This window comes from Rhinopithecus bieti, unplaced genomic scaffold (genome assembly GCF_001698545.2).
Source record: "Rhinopithecus bieti isolate Rb0 unplaced genomic scaffold, ASM169854v2 scaffold_44745, whole genome shotgun sequence".
In the NCBI taxonomy this organism is placed as follows: Eukaryota; Metazoa; Chordata; class Mammalia; order Primates; family Cercopithecidae; genus Rhinopithecus; species Rhinopithecus bieti.
The window spans coordinates 132862-148735 of NW_016818280.1; the positions used below are offsets into that span (position 1 = coordinate 132862).

Sequence of the window (15874 nt, forward strand, 5' to 3'; positions counted from 1 at the left end):
TGCGTGGGTGCCTTCTGCGCACCAGAGCAGGGTGCCTGTGTGTTTATGTGTGTACATGACTGTATATTTGTGTGTGTGCACACACCCCCGTGCACATGTGCCCTGGAGCATGTTTGTGCATATGTCCATGTCTTCACACATGTGTCTGTATGTGCCTGCACGTGCTCCACATCTTCTCCCCACTGAGCCCTGAGAGCTCTGAGCCCTGGTGGGTTGGCCTGTGAGCTGGTCCCTGTTAGGCAGGATCCGACCTTGGGGATTACAGAGCGGACAGTTGCCTCACCCTGAAGGACTGGAGAGGTGGGCAGCAACTCAGGTCCCAGTCAGAGAACCCACGACAAGCCTCCCTCACCCCTGGCTTAGTGCCCATAAGGGCCCTCACAGGCATGTGGGCCGGTGGTACTCGCACTGGCCGGGGGGACCCGGTCACACTATAGACTTCCCAGAGTGGCCTCGTGGCTGTGAGGCTGCTGTCTGGCCCGCCTGGCGTGGGAGAGTCCAGGCTCAGGGAGGACACAGCAGTACCGCCTGCTTGGGCTGTCAGGGAGCTCAAGTCAGCATGGGGTTCAGGCCCCACCTGCCTGATGGGCGAACGCACTCCCGAGGCCCCAGTTAGGGCCAGGAGGCAGGCTAGCAGCCAGCGCAGGTGCAGAGGGGCCCCGAGGTTTCTATCCTCAGGTCAGCATTGGGAGGATAGAGACTGCCTCCCTCCTCACAGCCCAAGGGTTGACCAATGGCACTTGCCCCATCCCTTCCCAGAGCAGGCTGGCCCCACAGGCACCATGAGGGCCTGTGTTTGGTTTAATGCTCTGCTGTCAACATCTTAAAATTTTCTGTAATTTTTAAATAAGCGGCCCATAGTTTCATTTTGCACAGATTACGTAGCCAGCCTTCCCTAGAAGGCTTGTGGGGAGCACAGGCCCTGCCTCTCCCTGGAGGGCTGCTCACCTGCCTGTTCCCACCTTGCTGGGCTGACCATGCCTTAGGGACCTGTGGTCCTTGCTGAATGGCGTTGCATTGGAGGCCAGGCACGTTTGAGTGCTGCCTGTGTGCCAGGCAGGGCTGGGGAGGGTGGAAGGAAGCCTGGGGGCTGGGCCACTGGGCAGGGACAGGGAGAGCCCTCCCAGCAGAGGGAGCTGTGGCCGCAGCTGTGTCCTCACCCCGGGGTCTGTTCCACGGGCTGGGCCCTGGACAAGAGGAAGGGTAACTTGGGCTCCCGGCCCTGCCGAGGATGGCTGTCGTGGGAAGCAGAGTCTTTAAATAGCCTCTTGCTTTCCACTAAAAATAGTGAAGCTCTGCTGCCGTGGAGGTGGTTGCCGGGGCGGCGGGGCTGGCTGCTGGCCAGGCGGGTGTGGGTGCAGCAGTGTGGCCACGTGCGCTGGGGTGGTAAGCAGCGCGTGGGCCCCGTCCACTGCTAGTGGCCACGGAGGTCAGGGCTGCTGTGGGGGATCCCCACTAGCCTCCCAACTATGCAGAGGACCTGGGTACAGGGAGGGACGCAAAATCCTGTGTTCCTGTCCCTGCTGCTTGTCACAGCAGCCGTCTCAGGATGCGCAGGGGAGAGATGAGGAGCCTGAGGCCAGAGGGGCTTCTCGGAAGCTGAGTGGGTGGATTTAGGAACCTGCTTCAGGCCGTGTGGCCCGAGGACTGGCAGGTCTCCTCAGAGGGGACTCAGGCCAGGCCCCTTGAGGGCTGAGGAAGGCACCTTTCAGGAAGATGTGTGAGGGCACACCTTACAGGGAAGCTGCGGAGGGCAGCCTGGAGTCCTGGAAAGCTTCCCGGAAGAGGGGTGGCCTTGGAGCCAAGTGCTGAGGGCTGGGAAGATGGGAAGTGGTGGGGACATTGTGTATTTCTAGAGTCCCTAAGTGTTCTACTTTGTCATCTGGGGAGGGAGGTGACAAACTCAAAAGAAGGGGCTCTCTGGATGGGGCTGTGCCTGTCTGGGAAGTCGGGGCATCACATGCATTTACTGACCAAGGATTGAGGCTCCCCACACCCCAGAGTCTCCCTGGTGAGAGGCCCCACTGTGCCAGGGTTGGGCCTGGATGAGGCGTCGTGGGCGCGTTTTCCATCTGGGGCTCCCACCTCCAGCCTGTGCACTGTCCCCGGCCCCCGCCCCCCGCCCTGGTAGTGGAGCCCAGGGACATCGCTGGAATGGTGTGACCTTAGGCCTGTGGGCCTGTCTGAGATGGCTGCCCTGAGGCGTTGCCAGGTCAGGGCACGGGTAGCCCACATGCTGTACTGATACGCACAGCCTCTGGCGGTTACTCGAAGGAGCGATGTGGCTGAGGTTTCTTGGCAGGGCTGTGGCAGCCTCCCCACTGCCTTTGAGCTCTGAGGGTGACCTTGCAGGCCCAGTCTGCCGCACCACATAGCTCTGCCCCTGCATCTCCTCTGCACCCCAGACTCCACTTCTGCCCCACTGTCTACTGCAGGTGCCCATGGTTGACACGAGCTGTGTCCCCAGCTGTTCCCGTCTACAATGGCATCATCTTCCTCTTTGTCCTTGCCAACTTCAGCATGGCCACCTTCATGGACCCTGGTGTTTTCCCCCGAGGTAGGGCCCTGTGCTGGGCAGCTCATCTCACTTTCACTAGAGTGTGAGTGGCTAACTCGAGACAGCCTCAGGGGTTCCTCGTGGGTGGGCTGGACTTGGGGGAGGGATTCACCTGCCAGGAAAGTCAACTTCGTGCTCCCTGCCTGGCTCCTGGTCTGCAGCGGATGAGGATGAGGACAAGGAGGACGACTTCCGGGCCCCACTGTACAAGAACGTGGATGTGCGGGGTATCCAGGTCCGCATGAAGTGGTGCGCCACGTGCCACTTCTACCGCCCGCCGCGCTGCTCCCACTGCAGCGTCTGTGACAACTGTGTAGAGGTGACCGCCCTGCTGCCCTGCGCTCCCCCAGCCCTGTGCCACATCCCTGCCTGCCATGTGCCCTGACGCACTGCTCCCGCCCAGGACTTTGACCACCACTGCCCCTGGGTCAACAATTGCATCGGGCGTCGAAACTATCGCTACTTCTTCCTGTTCCTGCTGTCACTCAGTGCACACATGGTGGGCGTCGTGGCCTTTGGCCTGGTCTACGTGCTGAACCACGCTGAGGGGCTGGGAGCCGCACACACCACCATCACGTATCCTTGGTTCCTGTGGGCCTCATTGCAGAGGCGATGTGGACCGGGGACACGTTCACTGGGAAGATCGAGCCTCAGAAGGCTTGGTTCCTGCCCAGGGATCCCCAGCGGGCAGGTGGCCATCCCTAGGTTGGGAGGGGGTTTGTCCACAGGCACCTGCTCCGTGCTGCTGCGATGGGGTCTGTGGTGTCCTGGCCTGCGCTGTTGGCCTTAACAGGCTAGCATGGCTGTCATGTGTGTGGCCGGCCTCTTCTTCATCCCTGTCATTGGCCTCACTGGCTTCCATGTGGTGCTGGTCACTCGGGGGCGCACCACCAACGAGCAGGTGCAGACCCCACGGGGGATGGGCGGCCCCAAAGGGCAGAGAGTTGGGGCTGCATGGGGACAGGGTGGGGCCTGGGGCACCCTTGTCAGGTAGCTTGTGCAGCTGTGTTGAGACGAGGCTCCAACTCTGAGACCGCCATGTGGGGTCACGCCTGCCCCATCCCCTGTGCACATCCTACCTGTGGACAGTGTAGCCACCAGTGACCCAGAAATCCCACAGCTCCCTGCAAGGACAGGCCCGGTAACCTATGTGAGGGGCAGCCCTGGGCTGACCCCGCCCAAGCCACTTCCCACGAGTACCAGCTTCTAAGGAACCCCAGCTCCCCTGCCCAGCCCCCTGCCCNGCGTCACAGACGCCCAAGTCGCCGAAGAGTGAGTTGTCCGGGAGCGCAGCAGGCGCTCATGCTCCTCCCTGTCCTTGCGTTCCTGGATGGATGCCATGATGGCCCTGGACAGGTTGTTGTAGTGCACAGGCGAGGGCTCCGGGGGCTGGCGGCCCAGCACAGGGCTGAAGCTGCGGGGCAGGGGCCATGGTGGGTCGCCCGTTGCCCCAGGGTGCAGGTAGGGTGAGTGGTATCTGGCCACGCCAACTGCTGGATGGGTGGGGCAGGCGTGGCCACCAGGTGGGTCAGGGTTGAGCACACTATCACAGAACAGGCTGCCGTTGCGGTTGGGCAGTGCATGGGGGGCAAAGATGCTACGGTGGGGCGTGGGGGGCCCACCCTCGGAGCGGAGGGGCTGCAGGGCCACGTGGTCCCCGCCCCGCCGGCTCGAGGCCTTGAGGCTCAGGGAACGCAAAGCGCCCGAGAAGGCATCAGAGGCGCTGAGCGGGGGAGATGGCGGGTAGGCTGCATGCAGGCTCCCGGGTCCATAGTCAGGGAGGTCCAGGCTCGGCTCGGACACAAAGTCCAGGCTACGGATGCTGTCATCCCCCAGGGTCAGGGAATCAGGGCCTGGAACCTGTAGGGAGAAGGCATTCTCACCACTGCCCGCCTGCCACCCTACCTACAGCCACCAGTCGGCACCCACAGGGGCCACACCTGGCACCGTGGCCTCAGGAACTGGGCCTCAAGGAGCCGTAAGAGTCACACAATGACCCATGGTCCTGTCCCTGAGCACCCAAGGCCCTGTTCCTGAGCATCCATGGCTAAGGGGCAGGGGCTCTGCAGTGGGAGGGAGGCCACAGCTGGCTATTGCAGACACCTAGGGCTCTGCCCTTGGAGCCACACAGCCCCAGGGGCCCACCACTCAGGATAGCCACAGGGAGGAGGGGCCTCGTCTAGCCTCTGTGACAGGCACATGGGCATGGGCTTGGGCTTGGGGCAAGAGCCTCAGGAACCACAAAGCCAGAAGGGGATCAGGGCAAATGTGGGCTCAATGCACTTGGCCAACCAGACCCGATCCCCCACTGGACCCAGGAGTCCCAGGAAGATGATGTATCCGGAGCCCTCATCTCCAAGCAGGGCTGCCTCCTCCTTCGAGGCACGGCCCCTACATGCCTACAGACTCAGACCCTTGGCCAAGGAGGCCCAGACTCACTGCTCCACCAGTGACTCTCTCCAGGAAGGACATCAATCCTGAGGGGAGAGTTTCCCGGGGATGAGGCTCATCTAGGTGCACAGGGCCCAGCCACAGGGTGCCTTTTGCGGTGGCCCAGAAAGAAGGATGACACTGTGGGACTGTTGGGTGTTCTGGTTCACTGCACAGACCGCCCCGCACTGCCTACTACTCCAGCGACCACAGAGCACTCATGCAACTCAGGGAAGAGAAATATGCTTTCTCAAGCACGTCTCAAATTCTTCCGAAGTCTTCCCGTGGGCCTTACAGAGTGACTAATGGTGGAATTCCAGGCATCCTGGTACACAGTGCTCCTGGGGGCAGCCGCCCACCTGGTCTAGGGCAATGCCAGCCAAGGGACAGACGTTAAGCCTGGATGGCCCACGCCAGTCCCTTCCAGGACACCCTGTTCTCCTTCATGGGTCCCAGTTCTGGGTGCACACAGGCAGGGTCCTACCAGTCACACAAGGTCCTTGGTGACCCAGGCAGAGCCCTGAGGGGCATGGTCTCAGGGGATGTGGCCTCCACTGGAGAGGCGGGGCTCTGAAGGTGGGGCCTCCATGGGGTAAGGGCTGTGGGGAGAGGTCCTGGAGGCGGGCCTGGGGGACGAGGCCTGCCAGGGGGCAAGCTAGGCCTCCTTACCTGCTCGCTTGGTCCACAGAAGGGTGCCTTGGGACCCGTGGGGAAGGCCGGCCTAAACTTGTACATGGCAGGCGTCGGGGGGCTGGTCCTTTGCACCGACAGGGCACTCTCTGGGGATGCAGACCACTGTCAGACTGAGGTCACATGGGGGTCAACCCACGTCCCTCCCTAGGTGTGGCTGCCCCGACCTCACCAGCACTGCCTGGGCGCGGGGTCTGCAGGTCACTGCTGAACGTGCCAGCCTCTATCTTGGGGGGCAGTGGCGGCCCCAAGTCCAGCGGCTTCTCATCCAGCCGGTCCAGGCTGCCCTTGGACTGGGAGGGGGCGGGGTCAGTGGTATGTGGGGCTTGGATGAGGGGCAGGGCTTCACTAGGGATTTAGCCTGGGACCTGGTCCCCTCCCCAGAATCCGTCTACAGCTCCACCTGCCCCATCCACCTCTTGTAGGCCCCCACCAACCTGCCTGTTTCCCCATCCACGGGCCTGACTGCCAGCCCATCCCCAAGCCCAGGCCCCCACCTTGCTACGGCCCAGGCCAGCCTTCAGCCCGTTGTCACTAAGCTTGACCTTGAGCGGTGCAGCTCGGTCCAGGAGTTCAGGTCTAAGGAAAGGCGGCTTCAAACTCACCGCCAGCGGCAGCCGGGGCGGCTCCACCACGTACCTGCACCAGGGCACGGGGTCAGTAGCCAGCCCACCTGCCACAAACACACAAGGGCAGGGCTGGCCACACCTGGCAAGAGCCAAAACGGACCAAGCTGAGGGTCTAAGGCTGCCCGCCCCACACCCAGCAGAGGCCCCCCACCACCCTGCCCAGGCCGGGCCTCACCGGGGTGCCAGGGGGCTGCACAGCACGTGCTCCACATTCCCACAGCAGCCTCGGGTGAAAGGGTTCACACCCCCGCGGAACTTCCCAGTCACCTGTGGATGCAGGACCCTCAGCCAGCCTGGCCTCCCAAGGTCCAGGGAAGGGTGGGCAGGGGGCTGGGCAGGGGAGCTGGGGTTCCTTAGAAGCTGGTACTCGTGGGAAGTGGCTTGGGCGGGGTCAGCCCAGGGCTGCCCCTCACATAGGTTACCGGGCCTGTCCTTGCAGGGAGCTGTGGGATTTCTGGGTCACTGGTGGCTACACTGTCCACAGGTAGGATGTGCACAGGGGATGGGGCAGGCGTGACCCCACATGGCGGTCTCAGAGTTGGAGCCTCGTCTCAACACAGCTGCACAAGCTACCTGACAAGGGTGCCCCAGGCCCCACCCTGTCCCCATGCAGCCCCAACTCTCTGCCCTTTGGGGCCGCCCATCCCCGTGGGGTCTGCACCTGCTCGTTGGTGGTGCGCCCCGAGTGACCAGCACCACATGGAAGCCAGTGAGGCCAATGACAGGGATGAAGAAGAGGCCGGCCACACACATGACAGCCATGCTAGCCTGTTAAGGCCAACAGCGCAGGCCAGGACACCACAGACCCCATCGCAGCAGCACGGAGCAGGTGCCTGTGGACAAACCCCCTCCCAACCTAGGGATGGCCACCTGCCCGCTGGGGATCCCTGGGCAGGAACCAAGCCTTCTGAGGCTCGATCTTCCCAGTGAACGTGTCCCCGGTCCACATCGCCTCTGCAATGAGGCCCACAGGAACCAAGGATACGTGATGGTGGTGTGTGCGGCTCCCAGCCCCTCAGCGTGGTTCAGCACGTAGACCAGGCCAAAGGCCACGACGCCCACCATGTGTGCACTGAGTGACAGCAGGAACAGGAAGAAGTAGCGATAGTTTCGACGCCCGATGCAATTGTTGACCCAGGGGCAGTGGTGGTCAAAGTCCTGGGCGGGAGCAGTGCGTCAGGGCACATGGCAGGCAGGGATGTGGCACAGGGCTGGGGGAGCGCAGGGCAGCAGGGCGGTCACCTCTACACAGTTGTCACAGACGCTGCAGTGGGAGCAGCGCGGCGGGCGGTAGAAGTGGCACGTGGCGCACCACTTCATGCGGACCTGGATACCCCGCACATCCACGTTCTTGTACAGTGGGGCCCGGAAGTCGTCCTCCTTGTCCTCATCCTCATCCGCTGCAGACCAGGAGCCAGGCAGGGAGCACGAAGTTGACTTTCCTGGCAGGTGAATCCCTCCCCCAAGTCCAGCCCACCCACGAGGAACCCCTGAGGCTGTCTCGAGTTAGCCACTCACACTCTAGTGAAAGTGAGATGAGCTGCCCAGCACAGGGCCCTACCTCGGGGGAAAACACCAGGGTCCATGAAGGTGGCCATGCTGAAGTTGGCAAGGACAAAGAGGAAGATGATGCCATTGTAGACGGGAACAGCTGGGGACACAGCTCGTGTCAACCATGGGCACCTGCAGTAGACAGTGGGGCAGAAGTGGAGTCTGGGGTGCAGAGGAGATGCAGGGGCAGAGCTATGTGGTGCGGCAGACTGGGCCTGCAAGGTCACCCTCAGAGCTCAAAGGCAGTGGGGAGGCTGCCACAGCCCTGCCAAGAAACCTCAGCCACATCGCTCCTTCGAGTAACCGCCAGAGGCTGTGCGTATCAGTACAGCATGTGGGCTACCCGTGCCCTGACCTGGCAACGCCTCAGGGCAGCCATCTCAGACAGGCCCACAGGCCTAAGGTCACACCATTCCAGCGATGTCCCTGGGCTCCACTACCAGGGCGGGGGGCGGGGCCGGGGACAGTGCACAGGCTGGAGGTGGGAGCCCCAGATGGAAAACGCGCCCACGACGCCTCATCCAGGCCCAACCCTGGCACAGTGGGGCCTCTCACCAGGGAGACTCTGGGGTGTGGGGAGCCTCAATCCTTGGTCAGTAAATGCATGTGATGCCCCGACTTCCCAGACAGGCACAGCCCCATCCAGAGAGCCCCTTCTTTTGAGTTTGTCACCTCCCTCCCCAGATGACAAAGTAGAACACTTAGGGACTCTAGAAATACACAATGTCCCCACCACTTCCCATCTTCCCAGCCCTCAGCACTTGGCTCCAAGGCCACCCCTCTTCCGGGAAGCTTTCCAGGACTCCAGGCTGCCCTCCGCAGCTTCCCTGTAAGGTGTGCCCTCACACATCTTCCTGAAAGGTGCCTTCCTCAGCCCTCAAGGGGCCTGGCCTGAGTCCCCTCTGAGGAGACCTGCCAGTCCTCGGGCCACACGGCCTGAAGCAGGTTCCTAAATCCACCCACTCAGCTTCCGAGAAGCCCCTCTGGCCTCAGGCTCCTCATCTCTCCCCTGCGCATCCTGAGACGGCTGCTGTGACAAGCAGCAGGGACAGGAACACAGGATTTTGCGTCCCTCCCTGTACCCAGGTCCTCTGCATAGTTGGGAGGCTAGTGGGGATCCCCCACAGCAGCCCTGACCTCCGTGGCCACTAGCAGTGGACGGGGCCCACGCGCTGCTTACCACCCCAGCGCACGTGGCCACACTGCTGCACCCACACCCGCCTGGCCAGCAGCCAGCCCCGCCGCCCCGGCAACCACCTCCACGGCAGCAGAGCTTCACTATTTTAGTGGAAAGCAAGAGGCTATTTAAAGACTCTGCTTCCCACGACAGCCATCCTCGGCAGGGCCGGGAGCCCAAGTTACCCTTCCTCTTGTCCAGGGCCCAGCCCGTGGAACAGACCCCGGGGTGAGGACACAGCTGCGGCCACAGCTCCCTCTGCTGGGAGGGCTCTCCCTGTCCCTGCCCAGTGGCCCAGCCCCCAGGCTTCCTTCCACCCTCCCCAGCCCTGCCTGGCACACAGGCAGCACTCAAACGTGCCTGGCCTCCAATGCAACGCCATTCAGCAAGGACCACAGGTCCCTAAGGCATGGTCAGCCCAGCAAGGTGGGAACAGGCAGGTGAGCAGCCCTCCAGGGAGAGGCAGGGCCTGTGCTCCCCACAAGCCTTCTAGGGAAGGCTGGCTACGTAATCTGTGCAAAATGAAACTATGGGCCGCTTATTTAAAAATTACAGAAAATTTTAAGATGTTGACAGCAGAGCATTAAACCAAACACAGGCCCTCATGGTGCCTGTGGGGCCAGCCTGCTCTGGGAAGGGATGGGGCAAGTGCCATTGGTCAACCCTTGGGCTGTGAGGAGGGAGGCAGTCTCTATCCTCCCAATGCTGACCTGAGGATAGAAACCTCGGGGCCCCTCTGCACCTGCGCTGGCTGCTAGCCTGCCTCCTGGCCCTAACTGGGGCCTCGGGAGTGCGTTCGCCCATCAGGCAGGTGGGGCCTGAACCCCATGCTGACTTGAGCTCCCTGACAGCCCAAGCAGGCGGTACTGCTGTGTCCTCCCTGAGCCTGGACTCTCCCACGCCAGGCGGGCCAGACAGCAGCCTCACAGCCACGAGGCCACTCTGGGAAGTCTATAGTGTGACCGGGTCCCCCCGGCCAGTGCGAGTACCACCGGCCCACATGCCTGTGAGGGCCCTTATGGGCACTAAGCCAGGGGTGAGGGAGGCTTGTCGTGGGTTCTCTGACTGGGACCTGAGTTGCTGCCCACCTCTCCAGTCCTTCAGGGTGAGGCAACTGTCCGCTCTGTAATCCCCAAGGTCGGATCCTGCCTAACAGGGACCAGCTCACAGGCCAACCCACCAGGGCTCAGAGCTCTCAGGGCTCAGTGGGGAGAAGATGTGGAGCACGTGCAGGCACATACAGACACATGTGTGAAGACATGGACATATGCACAAACATGCTCCAGGGCACATGTGCACGGGGGTGTGTGCACACACACAAATATACAGTCATGTACACACATAAACACACAGGCACCCTGCTCTGGTGCGCAGAAGGCACCCACGCANTGCGCTGGCTGCTAGCCTGCCTCCTGGCCCTAACTGGGGCCTCGGGAGTGCGTTCGCCCATCAGGCAGGTGGGGCCTGAACCCCATGCTGACTTGAGCTCCCTGACAGCCCAAGCAGGCGGTACTGCTGTGTCCTCCCTGAGCCTGGACTCTCCCACGCCAGGCGGGCCAGACAGCAGCCTCACAGCCACGAGGCCACTCTGGGAAGTCTATAGTGTGACCGGGTCCCCCCGGCCAGTGCGAGTACCACCGGCCCACATGCCTGTGAGGGCCCTTATGGGCACTAAGCCAGGGGTGAGGGAGGCTTGTCGTGGGTTCTCTGACTGGGACCTGAGTTGCTGCCCACCTCTCCAGTCCTTCAGGGTGAGGCAACTGTCCGCTCTGTAATCCCCAAGGTCGGATCCTGCCTAACAGGGACCAGCTCACAGGCCAACCCACCAGGGCTCAGAGCTCTCAGGGCTCAGTGGGGGAGAAGATGTGGAGCACGTGCAGGCACATACAGACACATGTGTGAAGACATGGACATATGCACAAACATGCTCCAGGGCACATGTGCACGGGGGTGTGTGCACACACACAAATATACAGGCATGTACACACATAAACACACAGACAACCTGCTCTGGTGCACAGAAGGCACACACGCATACATGAATCATATCTGCATACAAGACACATACATGCATGAACACTTGCATGCAGACATGCACACGTGCACATGCTGGCGCATATGCAAGAATGCAGACATGTCTGCACATCACTCACCCAAGACCGATGTGTGTGCACACGTGAACACAGGTGTGCACAGACACACGCCTCCTCACACCACATCCAGCCCTATCCAGCCTCGGCTCAGCTGCCCCTCACTCTGGCCTCAGACGTGGCCCTCCCACTCTCTGGGCTTCCCTTTGCTCCTCTGTGGATAGGACAAGTGTGGGGACACACAAGCACTCTCAGGGATGTGCAAGAACACGGGAGGACACATGAGGACATGCAAGGATGCATGAGGACACATGGAGACAGGGGAGGCCATGTGCGGATGCTCAGGCACACTCGAAGACACACACTCCCTATGGGCAGGGCCCAGCAGCCAGTAGTCTGGGTCCTGGCTCGGGGAGGCTCCACTTCCACCCAGACCTGATGGTGCACACCACGCTTGCCTGTCGGAGGGCCAGGCAGAGACAGGCTCTGGGCCTGGGCTGGAGGTGGAGTGTCTGGCCCGCCATGTCCCTCTGAGCCCCTCCCGGCTGGCTCCAGCCAAGCTATGGGCGGAGGGCAGGTCCGGGGGGCCCAGCCCCAAAGTTCCAATCCCTCATCCAGGGCCACAGGCTGGGACATGCACCACCACCATAGGCCCCACCCGGGCTGAGGCCCCAAGTCCCGCCTGGGCTGGCAGGGAGACACCGCCCAGCAAGGGGGGGTGACTTAGGGGCAGAATGTCCGCCACAGCTAAATGTGGAGTGGAAAATTTTAACTCAGACGTTTTCATTTAAATCAGGTTCTTCATTAGCACTGTTTGTGTATGAGTGGCACTCGCCTGTGGGGCACCCGGGACCAGCGGGACAAAAGCCGCTGTGCCCTTGTCAGGCCAGGCCTTTGGACCTCAAAGTACCTGCACCTACCTGTCCAATCCCTACAGACACCTGGACAGATAGGGAAACTGAGTCTCAGGGGCCAGGAATACCCCAGGCCACATTCAGTAGATCCCAGCAGGGGGGCTCACACTGAGTTTTCACCCCCAGGCTCCCCAGACTCATGAGGTCCCAGTCAGCAGTTCAGTCCCTCTTGGCCCCCCAAGGCTAGTCTGGCCCAGGGCCTGTTCTGATTGCTGTCCTGAGCTGGGCCTCCAGGCAAGGAGAGGACTCAGGATGCTCTAGGGACCAGCCACACCATCCCAGATGCCCCAGAGACAGATAAGCCAGCCTGGCTCAGCCCCAGGCATTGGCAGCCTGTCAGGCAGCCCCAGCCCTTGGACATTCACAGGGTCCCTGTCATTCTGCAATGTGGCTCTGGAGTGAAGTCAGGGCAGGGTCGGGAGCCTGGCCTAAGAGTCTTCGAACCCTCTGCCAGCAGCTGACCCAGCCTAGCATTATGCCACAGTGTAAAGGGCTTCTGCAGCCCAGCGGGACACAAAACACCCAGAAACATAGGAAGGGGCCAGGAGCAGTGATCACACCTGTAGTCCCAGCACTTTGGGAGGCTAAGGCTGGCAGATCACCTGAGCTCAGGAGAACAGCCTGGGCAACATAGCGAGACCCCATCTCTATTAAAAAAACACAAAAAATAAATAAATTAGCCGAGTGTGAGGGTGCCCACCTGTCATCCCAGCTACTCAGAAGGCTGGGATGGGAGGATCACTTGAGCCCAGGAGGTCGAGACTGCAGTGAGCCGAGGTAGCACCACTGTACTCCAGCCTGGGCGACAGAGTGAGACCCTGTCTCAAACAAACAAACAAACAACAACAACAAAATCCTGGGAAGCTTTCCTGAAGGAAGAGGGCCTCTGACAAGCTGCCCTGCTGTATGTGCCCCATCCTGAGAGGGTACCCCTCACAACCTGGCATGCTTCCATGCCCAGACCCTCCTAGAGAGATGTGTGAATGTCCTGCTGGTCCCAAGACCCTTGGCAATCTGGCTGATGGAGGGGTCCCTGGTTCTCAGGCCTCCAGCTCCCCACACCACATGATACCCAGAACTCCTGCCTACCTGGTGCATGGGTGAAGCTGCCCCCCTGGCAGCAACTCATGTTTACTGAGTGCAGAGACGGGGCTGGGGCCACTCACTGTCTGGTAACGTCCGAGGAACAAACAGTGAAGTCAGGAACCCTGTATTGGCCCTGAGGGCAGGGATAAGGGGCACAGGAGCAACCTGCTCCCCTTCCTGTGTACCTGGACCAGATACAGGGCAGGAGGTTGGGCAACAGTTGGACAAGTGGCCTGCCTCACGAAGGGGGCCGCCTGGACCCCTGCCTACTCAGAATCAGCACAGCTGCCATGGGTGTCATCAATGGGCCAGCCGACCCAACAGAACCCCTTCTCAGGAACTGAGCAGTCTTGGAGGAGCTCAGCAGAGCTGGGGCGGGGCGGGGAAGAGGCCAGGATCACTGACAGCCATTCAGCCCAGGGGTGTGAAGCAGGGCTTCTTAGCCTTGCTAGGTGGCCACTGCACATCAAACCCAGGTGAGCACCCGGGCCACCATCCTTCTACAGGGACACATGGCACCTTCTCCCATGTGCAGGGCCGTCAGAGGTCAGCACAGGCCAGGTGTAGGGTTGGGTGCAGGCATGGCCCGCACTGCCCCAAGAAGGAACCCCATACCTCAAGACTGCTGGTGTCGCTGAAACAGAACCCCAGAACAGAGGAGGAGAAACTGGTGCTCAGCAGAGTGGGAGCCACCCAAGCACTCCATGCCTGGGGCTGGGTCAGGTTCACAGGCAGAGTCACGGAAAGGGCCCTCTGACATCACACATGAGGGAACCAGCAGCCGCAGCCACCACAGCCGGCTGCAGATGTGGTGCCAGGAACAGAGGAGCCGTCCAAGGAGGACAGGATTTGGGGAGTGTGCAGGGTTGATTTTAATTTCTTACCATATTTTTTTTTCTGTATTTCACAAGTTCCCCAAAAAGAACACACATTACTTTTTTTTTTTTTTCCAAGACAGAGTCTTGCTCTGTCACCCAGACTGGAGTGCAGTGGTGCGATTTTGGCTCACTGCAACCTCCGCCTCCCAGGTTCAAGCGATTTTCCTGCCTCAGCCTCCTGTGTAGCTGGGATTACAGGTGCCCGCCACCACACCCGGCTAGTTTTTGTACTTTTAGTAGAGATGGGGTTTCACCATGTTGGCCAGGCTGGTCTCAAACTCCTGACCTCAGGTGATCTGCCCGCCTCGGCCTCCCAAAGTGCTGGGATTACAGGCGTGAGCCACTGCGCCCGGCCCACACGTTACCTTTGAAGTCATGAGAAAGGACACTGAATTGCATGGAGGGAGTAAGGAACCAACCCAGACCCCCACACTGACAGAGGCCCTGGGGACCAGCGCTGGGCTGGGCCCACCCTTCCAGAAGCCTTGGTGGGATGTGTTCCCCCAGGCCAGGCTCCCCAGGCTGCCCACCACCCACCTCTCTCTGCCCCACACCAGCACTGAGTGACAAGAACACGCTGGCTTGCCCGAGCCAGAAATAAGCCCGTCCACACAGGCCTTTTTTAAACATGCTCTTGGCAGCCTGCGGTGCCCACCCAGCCCCAGCCTGCAGGTAACTCTCTCGCCTCCACGGGCACCCGATTCAGCTTCACCATGCACGCAGCGACTCCCCAAATTCTTGCAAAGGTGATGCGTGTCAGGCAGCCCCTACCTGCCCCTCTCCAGGCTCACATGCTCAGGGGTGGCCCCACCTTGGAATAGGTCGCCATCGTTCATGTCACCTGGGCTATGTCTCAACCCCAGATTGGTGGAAGGGGGGTGGGTGGTTGAAGATCTGTGCAACCGAAGCCTGGAGCCCCCAACCCTCCTTGTGCCTGAAAAAGCCCTGTGGTGACCCCACAGCCACAGAGAGAGGCTGTGCTGTCCACATGCCTCTCTGGTCCTAAGCCAGCCTGTATCTTGGGTGAAGAAGTTGAGGCTGGAGGGGCGCAGTGTCCTGCAGGCGTGGGCTCTCACTCCCAGAAACAGGACCTCAAGGTTCCTGGTGTGCACCATGGTCAACCCACAGAGGTGCTATGCTAACATCGAGCCCTGGGTGTGGCCTGGCCTGGGTCCTCCAGCTGTGATGACCACTGGGTCTTCCTGAGAGGGAGGCCAAGGGCCAGGCCCGGGTCACCAGTGGCTGTGGGGCAGGCATGTGGCAACCAGGCCAGGCCACACCTACGTGGGGACAACTTGACTCTGGCCTGGGGCGGGCAGCCAGGAGGAGACCCGAGAGGCACCCACAGCCACCTGCAGAGAGGGCTCATGGCTCTGGGTGGCCCACGTCCCCTCGGGAGCCCCATGGGGAGGGAAGGGCTGCAGCCACACCCAGAGCAGCCCGGCCTCCTCCCCTGCCCGGGCCCAGCGCTCCCCGACAGGGCACTCCCGAGGTGCCCAGCCCGCACTGGTGTCCCCACACAAGGGACTCAACCCGGTGCCCGGGATGCCCGCACACGGCTTCAGCTCCCCCGGCCCTGGCGCGGGGAAAGGGACTGCCGTCGCCTGCAGCCGGCGCCCCGCCCGCCCACTGTCCCGGGCCCCGCCAGCCCCCGCGACCGCCGCCCCCGTGCCCGGGCTGTGCGGGCCCTGCCCATCGCTGCCCCGGTGCTCCCAGACGCGGCGCCGACTCACGTGAACACGAAGAAGAGGGTGCTGGAGCCGACCAGCAGCGCGGCGGCCGTGGCCACCGGGATGTACTTGGCGGGTTTGAGGCGCGTCCCGGGGCTGCGGGGCATCCTGGGCGCCGCGCCGCCGCATCCCTCCCCGGGGC

The 15874-nt window shown here is 61.8% G+C and overlaps 2 protein-coding genes across 2 annotated transcripts in view; one reads left to right on the forward strand and one right to left on the reverse strand.

Moving 5' to 3' along the window:
- The window catches only part of ZDHHC8 (zDHHC palmitoyltransferase 8), a 22425-nt gene extending 6557 nt beyond the window's left edge, over positions 1 to 15868 (reverse strand). Inside the window, 11 exon segments of the mRNA XM_017856706.1 lie at positions 4113 to 4417; positions 5657 to 5766; positions 5850 to 5970; positions 6175 to 6316; positions 6482 to 6573; positions 6968 to 6990; positions 6993 to 7069; positions 7292 to 7464; positions 7549 to 7706; positions 7868 to 7989; positions 15736 to 15868. Coding sequence (XP_017712195.1) covers positions 4113 to 4417; positions 5657 to 5766; positions 5850 to 5970; positions 6175 to 6316; positions 6482 to 6573; positions 6968 to 6990; positions 6993 to 7069; positions 7292 to 7464; positions 7549 to 7706; positions 7868 to 7989; positions 15736 to 15839 — 1427 coding nt within the window. The 5' untranslated portion in view covers positions 15840 to 15868.
- On the forward strand, positions 226 to 3789 carry LOC108518394 (probable palmitoyltransferase ZDHHC8). The gene is made up of 4 exons (XM_017856705.1): positions 226 to 2557; positions 2719 to 2876; positions 2961 to 3133; positions 3356 to 3789. Exons 1-4 carry the CDS (start codon positions 2521 to 2523, stop codon positions 3549 to 3551), a joined length of 564 nt encoding a protein of 187 aa, XP_017712194.1. The 5' UTR covers positions 226 to 2520; the 3' UTR covers positions 3552 to 3789.
- Positions 15869 to 15874: the final 6 nt, after the last annotated feature.